Here is a 12,238-nt window from a genome sequence, read left to right as displayed (position 1 = left end):
CAGCGCGTCTAGAGGCTCATATGGAGCGACGAGAGCCTGGGTGGCACGACAGCCAGTACGGGTTCCGCCGAGGACGCTCGACAGTGGACGCGGTGAGACGGGTATGCTCTAAGGTGGAGGATATGGTCTCCCAGGAAGGAGTGGCGATAGCGGTCTCACTAGACATAACTAACGCCTTCAACTCCATCCCATGGGCAAGAATCTTAGAAGCCCTGAACTACTACGAGATACCGGAGTACCTCGTAAGGGTTATTAGGGCATACCTCTGCGACAGGTGGATCATATACAACACCAAGGATGGGGAAACGAGGAAACCGGTCGAGTGCGGTGTACCGCAGGGGTCAGTACTAGGCCCAATCCTCTGGAACACCGCTTACGACCGTGTACTTAAACCGTGAACGCTATCAGGAGACTCGGACTGAGCGTGTCACCAACCAAATCGGAAGCCCTGGGGTTCTTCGACCGGCGACGAAGAGAACCACCACCAACCGGACTGTCCATCAATATCAACGGAGAGGAAGTGCCGGTGGGACACCAGATGAGGTACCTGGGTCTCATCATCGACAGCCAGTGGACCTTCGAGCCGCACATTGAACAACTGGTCCCAAGGGTGACTGCCGCGGCCAACGCCCTATGCGGCCTACTGCCGAACGTGGGTGGAGCGGGAGTGGGCGTTCGCCGACTGTACGAGGGAGTCGTAAAATCCCGAGTACTCTACGGAGCCCCAGTGTGGGCCGAAGACATGATGGAGAGCCGGCGCAGCCGGCTACTACTAAGGAGGCTACAAAGGACGACCGCCATCCGCACAGCAAGAAGCTACAGGACGGTGTCATACGCGACGGCGACCGTGCTGGCCGCGTCCCCCCCTTCGAGCTGCAAGCCCTCGCACTTCGAAGGGTATACGACAAAAGGAAGATCTCACGCCTGGACGGGCGCGCAACGACGCCACCACCCGACAACAGACCACCGTCGAGTGCACGGGAAGAAGCCAAACGGGAGACATGGGAGCGATGGCGCTCTCAACTGGTCGAGGAAGACACTACACGGCAACACCGGGCTGTTCGCGCCGTGCTCCCCAACTGGGAAACATGGAGAGAACAAGGCGGGGTACCGCTGACATTCCGTATGACACAGATGCTCACAGGTCACGGAGTGTTCGGTGAGTACCTACTACGGATCCGGCGGGAGGTGACCTCCATATGTCACCAATGCGAGGAAGAGGAGGATACGGTACAACACACGTGGGAGCGATGCCCGGCATGGGCAGACCAGCGCCGCGTCTTGCAACTCGACATCGGCGAGAGCGTAGCCCGAGAAGCGATCGTGAAGGCCATGTTGAGAGGGCACCAGGAATACACCGCCGTCCGCTCCTTCTGTGAGCAAGTGATGCTAGCAAAAGAGCGGGCGGAGAGAGAAAGGAAAAGGAAACGCGACCCAGCAAGAGTGGAGCGACAAAGGATACCCAGGCGCAACAGGGGGGGTGGCACCGCCGCCGCCCCAGCTCGAGCGACAAGACTAGGAAAACGGAACAGAAGGGATGTGGTCCCCTCCTAGCGGACCAACACAAATATGGACGCCTCCCTCCTGATAAAAAAGGGGAGAACACGATTACCATTGATTGAAACAAACTTTACACAATACACCGGTATTAGTTTCTAGTGCGTTTTGATTAAATGTATTGCACCCATAAAAATAGACACAACAATACGACACAAATAATAGTAAATTTCAGATTAAATTTAGAAAGTAGTATTTGTAAAATCGTTACTATTTCGCACTTTTCCATGTATGGAATTGACCGATATGTCTTTTAAGGAATTCGTATCATTGTTTTATATTATTATTATGTACATAACGTGTTACTATGTTTACCCTTTTACTATTAGTTTACTATTATCCTATTAGATTGCGTTAGAACAAGAGGACGGTAAGCAGAATCGTGGTAATTTGTCGAATAATCAATAAAGAACTAATTATAATATTATTTTTGAAAATAGATCTGAATTAATGTCAAGTCTCATGGATATTTTTCATCGAGACATGAATATTTGAAACACGTGCATTCTCGATTCTCACACAGTCTGACAGGACGAAAGAAGGAAATTAGTGTATGAATGCGCGGTTCACTCACGATCGATGCAGGTAGAAAGTACTTACGAGGGAGAGTGTAAGGCGAGCGGAGAATGGTGGATAAGAATGGGAAACGGATCAGCCAAATGACTGGCAGTCAGAATAATAATAGTCCTGGTGTGTAATTGTAAGTGTGCCGCGTTTTCATGTCGTAAACAATGCACGTAGTAAAAGGGTAAATAGAGAAACGACCTTGTAAATGATTCTTTGTCGATTACACGTTTGTCACGTTTGTTTACCAGCTAGACTATAGTAAGTGCTATTTTAGTAGAATGCAAGAAAATTGTGGGTGTCACGTTTAACCGCAGTTTCATACAAAAATCTGAACTTTAGAGCGAGAACGTTGTTGTGGAAGTAATGATAAGTAGAGTGCAGATGTTTGTATAAATTCATATTTTTATAAATTGAAAAAATGAAATCTGAGTAGACAATTGTTTTGCTATAAATGTTATAATGAGTACTATGCCGTGTATGTTTCATATTTCGTTCGATCTAATACTTCATATATAAAACCTATAGTACTCATTGCTACATATATATCTATTTAATTAATAGTTATTATTAATATTTGTAATAAAACAATTATCTATACAGGAAGCATAAAAGTTTCAGTAACGATATAGTACATGACATTAGCATTATGTTAGGCATTATTTTACATTAGTTTTGGATTCCCGTTTTCTCGCTTGCATGAAGGAAAAGGATTAGACTCTTGCTTCGTTGGAATTGAAACTTAAATAACTCAGTTTAATATTCCTTTGAAATTACTTAACTTGTGACTTAGAGAGTACACATAGATACCCCCCGACCATTACATTAAACAATTGTACGTCCCTGTTTATAAAATATGTACGTTGTCATTTACTATATAACATTTTGTTCAATCTTAATATCCAGCTCAGCGATCTTACACCCACAATGATATACCTTTGCCACTCGAGGTATACCGATTACTTGAACGTTATCAGTTTGCTACTAATATTCCCTGCTTTCTGTTCGTTAGCCATAAGCGCGCGTCAATTTGTTCACGCGTCTTGGTCTTTCCTGTAGCTCCCGGCTATACGTCGCATTGATTCGTTTTCGCTTCTATTTCCTCAGCAGTCAGTGTAATTAACAACATTGGATTTGTCAAGATGGTTACGGTTATTGGCGATTTTAAAGTAAGATTTCCTCAAGTCCCCGATCAAGGGAACTTGGATGAAGGTGGTCTTATTTGCGCCTTTTGACGTTATATGAGATTTTCTTATTTCACAAGATCTTTACTAAGCAAATCCTTAAGACACGACCTTAAGATTAATCTTCAGTCGCAGTTATGAAATCAAAAGACATCTGAAGACTGTTCTTGAGACGATCTCAAGTATAAGACTGGGCTATGAATATCATCCATAGATTTATATGAAGCAGGTCATATGGGATGCAATTTTGAGCGTGAGAAACCTATCGTTGTATAGGACATAGTAGCAAAGTTCCTTTTGTCAAATATAATATGTGGAAGACAAAGATATTGTAAAAACAAAAGTACCTTTTCGTGTCTTTCGCGTAATTGTTATAGTTAAAGTATCTTCAACTAATTACTTTTTGACATAAATAGGTTAGTATCTTTTTGTAGGGGACGTTGGTACGAATCAATTACTTTATTTAAATCTATATGATTCAATAAAAAAAACGTATTTTGTCATCATATGATTTGCACATGGCCATATACAGAGAAAATTATTATACCAGATTATGTTTCCTTTGAAACTATTCATTTCTTGCCTTAAACATTTTTTCATACAGTGGGTAGTGTTTCAGTAATTTGCATATATTTCTTGAAATCAAACACCCTATATATATTTTAATGTTGGAAGTATAGCTAGAAAGAAAAATATCTGTTCCTTATACTTTTTATTTCGTATTTTCCATTTATTTCTTATTTTCTATCAAATATTATTATATATATGTCGGGTTCTTATTATGATTAGCGTTAGGGTCGTGTAACGAATCTTCGCCTGGGTTGTTCATCGTTGTTGTACAATCGAGATAGCGTTTATTATCACAGACATAGATAGTACAAGATTGACAAGTGGCTGCGGTAACTAGACGCTAATGACAATGACCTTAGGTTCGATATGACGAATCCACGGTCCACGAGCTAACTCTTTGTTAAACTGAGAATATATTTTGAAGCACAAAGTAACGTTCGCTGTGACGCTCGGTATATACTGCACGTAAAGACGATGTGTAATTCTCCAAGGGCATTCTCTAGGGCATAAGATTTTCACACTGCGCTTCTCTCTTTTCTCTCAACGGAGTCCTAGGCCATCGTACAACGCTCGCATACATACTATGAAGGGGATACATACTTGTGTGTGATTGTGCTATACGTTCCTTCACTCTCGCACGTACAATACAAATGTACCATATGTGGCTCTTAGTTTGAAAAACCTGACTATGAAGTGGGAAAGGTGACAAATGATGAAATGTTGTCAACACTGGTAACGAGTCAACAGTTCAGTACTTTCCTCGGAATCTTGAGGGAGAAAAATTACCTAGAGAAAATAATAACAAATTTGTTAAGTTTATTAATATATTCACATAGTAGACCGTAGACGATACATTTTATGTCTCATGAGACATGCGACATGCCGCGAGACCAAGCATAGATTTTCAAATTTTATAGTTGAACATAGATACACAACTGTCTTGTAACTATACTATTATTATCAGTACCAGAAATGCGTTCGGTTGCCGTCGATCGTTTGGTAGCCGACATATTATCTTTGAAGAGAACGCTTTGCATATAGTAAGTATCTATACTAATAAATTGCATGTATGTCTTTAACATTATTATTTTGTATAGTGCTTCTCCCTATAATATATATTAATATATAATATAAAATTTAAAATTTATTTCTGGTGACTTAAAGGACATAAGTATAACTTGTATGGCTTGTGTATGGCTGTGCATTACGTTATTTGCAAATTAATTTAAGTTTTTGGAATTATCGTAATATCGAATGATTATTCTTAGGAAGAAAATTACTCTGTACATGCACATATCTTAAGTTGCTAAAAGTTAAATTACAAAGTTAAATTACATGTAATGGATTAATAGTGTAGGATAATTAAAAAGAGTGTCATTTTTTATAAATTACGAAAAAGTTACTTATATCTGAACTAAGAAATGTCATAAATATCATAAAACGGAAGCAGAAGAAATAACATTGAAAGAGAGAATGAGAAAGAGTAATATTTTAAACGTAAAGGTTAGGTGTTAAATTCTACTCAAATCAAATAAAATATTTAATTAAATATAAAAAAAAGTTAAAGTATTTACTTAGTTATGTTTATTCCAAATTGTTTGTTTCGGTATAATTTTTGCAAAATATTAAAGAATATATACTTGCGTAAATAAGAATATTACTTTCAAAGTCGAAACAATCATATAAACATTGATGTAGGAGCATTATAAATTCATAATTTTATTTTGTATACTTTGTTTGATAGAGAAATGAACATCTTTTTGCCCATTAGCAGTTGGTAGATAATGGTATTATATCATGAGACGTAATTTGATATGCCAGTTCTGTTAGATGGGAACACTATCTGCTTCGCATGTATATACAAGTTTCCGGTGAACCAAAATAAGAAGAGAAACCTTTGTTTGAGTTAATGAATTAAAAACTATTTGAAAGTGATCTGTGGAACAGTATAATTCAGAGAGATGAGGACGGAAGTTACAGAGTCACAACCTTTCAAAAACTTAAAAGAATTATTCGATAACGTGGGTAACTTGAAACCATGGCCAGAAATTGGAGAACTACGAGATTCAACTGATTATGTGTACAGTGGTTTAGAAATAAGCGCAGGAAGAACGCGGTTAGAAAAATTGGATAGAGAAGTACATCCGAAAACGTTGCTCTGTCATGATATGAAAGGTGGCTACCTAGAAGACAGGTAATAGAAATCACTATATTTATTAATTCATATATTATACATAATATACCCGTGATTTTTCAGATTTATATATGGATCAGAATCTTATGATTCTTACCTATTTTATCACTGGAGTGTTATTGACACTTTTGTGTATTTTAGTCATCATTTCATAACTGTGCCCCCTTTTGGATGGATTAATGCAGCACATAATCATGGTGTAAAAGTTCTTGGTACTGTAATTACGGAAAGAGAAGGTATCTGGGATGTTATACTTGAATCTCATGAAGAAGTAAGAAGATTTGCAGATGCACTAATACTTGTTGCAAAATTTTATAAGTTTGATGGCTGGTTATTAAATATTGAAAATACCATTAAAAGTGAGCAAGTTAATAATTTAATTTATTTTGTAAAATATCTAACAGAAAATATTCATGAAGCAATTAGAAATTCTGAAATTATATGGTACGATAGCGTAACCAATGAAGGAAAATTAAATTGGCAAAATGAGCTTAACAGTAAAAACATGTAAGCTTATTACACTCTTATACTTTTACAATTGTTTCTGTTTGTAAATTTTATTGAATGTTCTAAGTACAATATTTCAGAGATTTCTTTTTAAACTGCGATGCCATTTACTTGAATTATAACTGGATGAAATCAAAATTGAAAAACAGTTTGGCACTAGCAAAAACTCACAGTCGAGATATTCAGGATATATATGTAGGAGTTGATGTTTGAGGTAGAGGTTGTCCTGGCGGTGGTGGATTTAATTCATCATATGTAATTACAATATTACTTATTTTATTGTAGCATATAATATAATATCGTTTAATATTTCTGTTAAGAATTGTAGATCTTTGGTGCCGAAACAATGTTGAATGAACATTGACTACACACTAGGATGTAATATTTAAATAATAATATATTTATTACTAGATGGATTTCTCACATGTTCTTCGATACATACTTGGACGCGTCTCCTCACTTTCTCTACACTCGACTGCTAACCGACTCTTCTTTCTAGATGCTTCCAAACTCTCGCCGATCGTCGTTTGTCCTGACAAAAGCCTGGACGCTCATCGACGCTTACACACATGTATCCACACACTGATACTCACATACAAGTAACTCTAACACGCATTTAACCCAGTCCAGCACGAAAGATTATACATATCTCAACACACCTCCTTAATTTTTCGTGCTGTATATTCATTTCCCATTTATAAGTCAATCAAACAATTCTTAAAATTAATCTAAAATTTTCAAATTTATTTCTTCCTAGAGCCTTAGTTAAAATATCAGCTACATTATTTTCTGAATCTACTTTTATAATGTCAATCTCTTTATTTTCGTAACTTTCATTCACGAAATGGAAATGAACTTCGATGTATTTAGAGTTTTTTGTTAAGTTTCCAAATTTCGATATCGCAATCGTTCCAGAATTATCTTCGTAAATTTTTGTTGGTGCCTCGATCATTATTTTGAAATCTTTCAGCAATTTTCTTACAAATTTTATCTCGCTCACGGCTTCGGATAAAGCTACATACTCGGCGGCTGTTGATGATTTTGTCACGCTACTTTGTTTTCTCGATTTCCAGTAAATTGCGTTTCCGAAAAATCTTATGATGAAACCTGTGGTGGATTTTCTATCTACTTTATCTCCAGCCCAATCAGCGTCAACAAAGCAATCAATAACTTCAGCATTCAAATTTCTTTTATAAGTTAGTTTTAATTTCCTAGTCAAATATAAGTATTTCAAAATTCTCAATGCATACTTGTAGTGCGTCTCGTTATAATTGTTTTGAAATCGACTTAAATAGTTCACACTATAGCTAACGTCTAATCTTGTTCCGGTACTAATATATAATAAAGCTCCTATGAGATTTCTATATCTTATATCGTCTGAGGCTGATTGTGTGGGTTCTAAACTTAAGTTTTGTTCCATTGGTGTGGAATATAGTTTACCATTTTCTATATTATAATGTTTCGCTAATGACTCTATGTAACTACTTTGATCTAATTTCATCTCACCCTTCTCATTATCGTACTCAATGTTTATTCCTAAATAAGTCTTTACTTCACCTAAGTCCTTCATCGCAAATTTGTTTGACAATTTGTTCTTAATTTCATCGATTTTTGTTTTGTTTCTTCCACATATTAATAAGTCGTCTACAAATAGAATTAGATATATGATATCATCGCTCTCATACTTCGTATATAGACAATAATCGCTTTTACTTCTTTGAAATCCTAATTTTCTCATATACTCGTCGAAACATTCATACCAAGCTCTTGAACTTTCACGCAATCCATACAATGCTTTTGATAATTTACATATTTTCCCGCTTTTATCGTCGTAACCTATAGGTTGTTTTACAAATACTTCTGATTTTATAGTTCCGTTTAGGAACGCTGTTTCTACATCCATTTGCATGATCGTCAAACCATATTGACAACAATAGGATAGTAATAACTTCAACGTTTGCATTCTTGCCACTGGAGAGTATAAATCTTCTAGTATTTCCTTTTGTTGGAAGCCTCGAACAACTAGTCGCGCTTTCTTACGGTTATCAGATTTGTCTGTATATATCCATTTCAGGTCTAATACCCTTTTGTCTTTTGGTTTCTCCACTAATTGCCAGGTCTCATTTTTGATTAAACTATCCATCTCTCGATCCATTGCTTCTTTCCATAAAACGCCGTCATCTCCACTTAAAGCTTCTTCATAGGTTTGGGGACTGTCTGCGCTAACTACGTTCACATAAATGAAATATGAGCTCGTTTGGCCATATCTTTGAGGTTTCTTTCTTTCACGCCCTGACCTTCTCAAATTTTTTCCTGCGTCCTCAAGTTCTCTTTCTGATCCGTTATTTAAATTTCTCTCCTCTTTTATTGTAACCTGCTCGACTTCTTCGTCATTTGTTTCATTTTCATGAACCTCGTTTGAATTCTTTTCTATTTCATTGTCTGGTCCATCTTCTCCTTGAAATCCTACTAAGTTATCATCTACATCTACAAATTCTACGTGTCTTGCAATTATAATTTTATTATTAACTAGGATCCTATATCCATTGTTTTCATAACCTACGAGTATCCCAGTGTCTGCTTTTTTGTCCCATTTCGAATTTCTTTTAATTTCAGGTATTCTTACGAAAACTCTACTTCCGTATAATTTTAAATTATTTATATTCGGTTTCCTCTTAAAAAATATCTCAAATGGTGTTTTGTTTTCATATGTGTTTGTAATGGTTCTATTTTTTAAGTGCGCCGCGGCTCTAACTATTTCCGGCCAATACTTAATATTCAGCTTTGAATCATATAATAAGCATCTAGCGGAATTCATGATTGTTCTATTGTAACGCTCAGCTGTTCCATTTAACTCGTGAACATAAGGTGGACATGGTTCTACGACAATTCCCTTTTCTCTAGTTAAATTATACATGTTTCTGTTTATATACTCTTTTCCATTATCGCATCTTAATCTCTTTATCTTTTTACCAGTGAGATTTTCAACTTTATTTATATAATCAAGGAAACAATTGTAAACTTCATCTTTTGATTTCAAAGTATAAATCAATGCACATTTACTATAGTCGTCTATAAATGTTAAGAAATATTTAGATCCATCAAACCCAGTATTTTTATGAGGTCCATTTAAATCGGTATGTACTAATTCTAAAATCTCACGTGCTCTATTACGGTTATTTTGGAATGATAAATTATGCATTTTATTTTGGATACATGTACCACATTTTATTTTTACTTGCTCAAAATTTTCTGGCATTCCCTCAACTAGTTTTTTTTTACACATTGTATCTAAATAATTAAAGTTTACATGCCCTAAGATCCTATGAAATTTTTCCTTATCTGTCATTCTTCCTACATTTTTAGCGTGAGATTCTTGCCTTTCAATGTAACTACTTATTTTATATAAACCATGGTCTTTGAATGCCATCCCTATCAACTTTTCCTATTTGTTATATATCTTTGAAGTATTTCCTGCTGAGACTACCTTATTTTCATTCGTTACTCTCGCATAGCTAACCAAGTTATTATCCATTTCTTTCACATAAAACACGTTAGACATTATGATTTTAATCATCCTTTTGTTTACTTCAAAGTAAGTTAGAATTTTTCCGACTTTTGTTCCTTTTAGAATTCTACCGCCTCCTAACTTTACATTTATCGGTTTTTTTAAATTTTCGTATTCAACAAAATAAGAGTCGTCATTTACAATGTGATCTGAACATCCACTATCTAATATCCAATCTATTTTTCGCGTATCGCTAGTATATACCGTAATTTCATTCTTACTATTTTCTCGCTCTACTCTCGTTAGGAAAGATCCAAAATTTTATGGTTGTCGTAGCCTTCGTTGTGTGAATAATTTGCGTTGTATTGACTTGCCCCATTGTAGCGTTGTTGCCAGCCTCTGCCTTGTCCTCGTTGACCATATCGCGACCTCTGTTCTGCTCCGGCTGATACGCACCTCCTTGCCGTTGCGCTCCTCCGTTGTTTCCGCCATTGTTCCCGCTTCTGCACGTGTTTGTACAATTTCTTGCCACGTGGCCGTACTTTCCACAGCCATAGCACTTTATGTCCCTTTTTTCAGCTGTGAATACATTTGACCTCGTCCTATCATTATCCTTCTTGCTATGCGTTTCTCACATTGTAATTTTATTTTTTAAAAATTCACACGTTCGATCACTTTCTTTCACTGAGTCGATTAAGTCACCAATATAGCTCAATAATTCTGGTAGTGCTTTCAACATGTAGTCGAGTTTTTCACGTTCACTTATGTTTGCACCAGCACTCTTTAATTCATTTATCGTTTTTTCAAATTCCGTGAAAAATGAATTTGATTCTTCAAAGTCTTTCAGCCTCATCATGTCTAGTCTACTTCTTATACAGATTTGCAATGCTGTTGATTCCTTCATATACATCTCATCAAATTTTTTCATTATTTTTAAAGCAGTGTTCTGATCACCAACAAATTCTAATTGTTCATTCGTTATACTATGATTTTAATTTACACATGATTTACACATTCACTCCCGGTTACACGTGGCACCTTACCCTTAAATCTCAGTAACCACTCTCTGCTACCATGTTAAGAATTGTGGATCTTTGGTGCCGAAACAATGTTGAATGAACATTGACTACACACTAGGATGTAATATTTAAATAATAATATATTTATTACTAGATGGATTTCTCACATGTTCTTCGATACATACTTGGACGCGTCTCCTCACTTTCTCTACACTCGACTGCTAACCGACTCTTCTTTCTAGATGCTTCCAAACTCTCGCCGATCGTCATTTGTCCTGACAAAAGCCTGGACGCTCATCGACGCTTACACACATGTATCCACACACTGATACTCACATACAAGTAACTCTAACACGCATTTAACCCAGTCCAGCACGAAAGATTATACATATCTCAACAATTTCATTAAACCATTATAATCTACAGGCTTTACAAAGAATACGACACGAAGGACTTTCTGTTGCACTTTTTGGTCCAGGTTGGACTCACGAATTTTTCGGATCTAAGACATTCCAAGAAGTAGAAGATCTATTTTGGGCACAGTTGTTTCCTTATTTATATGTTCATGTACCTATCTACGAAGAAGAAGTATTCAAAACATCATTTTGCCGTGGCAGTGGTAGCATGTATTATCGCTGTGGTCAGGTATGTCAAATTTTGACAAACACATTATATTTAACAAACTGAATTTATCATAAAAGATATAACTTAAAAAACACGAAATTGGCACCCTGCTGAGGGTAGCCACCCACATGCTATATTTATTTTTATTTTATTTTTTTTATTACCAATGAGATATAACACTTTACCAAATGTCCTTCATGACAAATTGTAAAAACCAAAATAAACCATATATATAAAAAAAAAAAAACTGAATTTATCACATGAATATATTATAACTGAGATGCACATAGTTTATGCAGGCACTATATGAAAGGGATGGAAAAAGATTTAAACACAAACCATTTTACAATTTATCCCTGCAAAATCCACAAATTTCAGTACCTATACCGCACATGAAATTTACATCATCGCCTCAACTTCCAGAACCGAAAAGTGAAAACGATCGAAGTGAGTGTTCAAACGAACCGATACAATATGTTTATGAAACGAGGAAGAATGTTATTCGAGTATT

The 12,238-nt window shown here is 36.4% G+C and overlaps 2 protein-coding genes across 6 annotated transcripts in view; both read left to right on the top strand.

The window, feature by feature from the left end:
- LOC132915621 (POU domain, class 6, transcription factor 2-like) overlaps positions 1 to 12,238 on the top strand; it is a 455,505-nt gene that overhangs the window by 147,933 nt on the left and 295,334 nt on the right. The gene's annotated exons all lie outside the window — the stretch shown is intronic.
- On the top strand, positions 4,798 to 12,181 carry LOC132915609 (cytosolic endo-beta-N-acetylglucosaminidase-like). 5 transcript variants are annotated; one of them, XM_060975442.1, is made up of 6 exons: positions 4,798 to 4,915; positions 5,697 to 6,069; positions 6,133 to 6,576; positions 6,657 to 6,831; positions 11,530 to 11,748; positions 12,027 to 12,181. In XM_060975442.1, exons 2-4 carry the CDS (start codon positions 5,837 to 5,839, stop codon positions 6,787 to 6,789), a joined length of 810 nt encoding a protein of 269 aa, XP_060831425.1. In that variant the 5' UTR covers positions 4,798 to 4,915; positions 5,697 to 5,836; the 3' UTR covers positions 6,790 to 6,831; positions 11,530 to 11,748; positions 12,027 to 12,181. The 5 variants fall into 5 exon arrangements, with proteins under 5 accessions (XP_060831425.1, XP_060831423.1, XP_060831424.1 ...); XM_060975440.1 differs by having other exon boundaries at positions 4,834 to 4,915; positions 5,620 to 6,069; XM_060975441.1 differs by having other exon boundaries at positions 4,843 to 4,915; positions 5,647 to 6,069.

This window comes from Bombus pascuorum, unplaced genomic scaffold, assembly GCF_905332965.1.
Source record: "Bombus pascuorum unplaced genomic scaffold, iyBomPasc1.1, whole genome shotgun sequence".
NCBI classification, from domain to species: domain Eukaryota; kingdom Metazoa; phylum Arthropoda; class Insecta; order Hymenoptera; family Apidae; genus Bombus; species Bombus pascuorum.
This window is presented reverse-complemented; position numbering and strand designations above follow the sequence as displayed.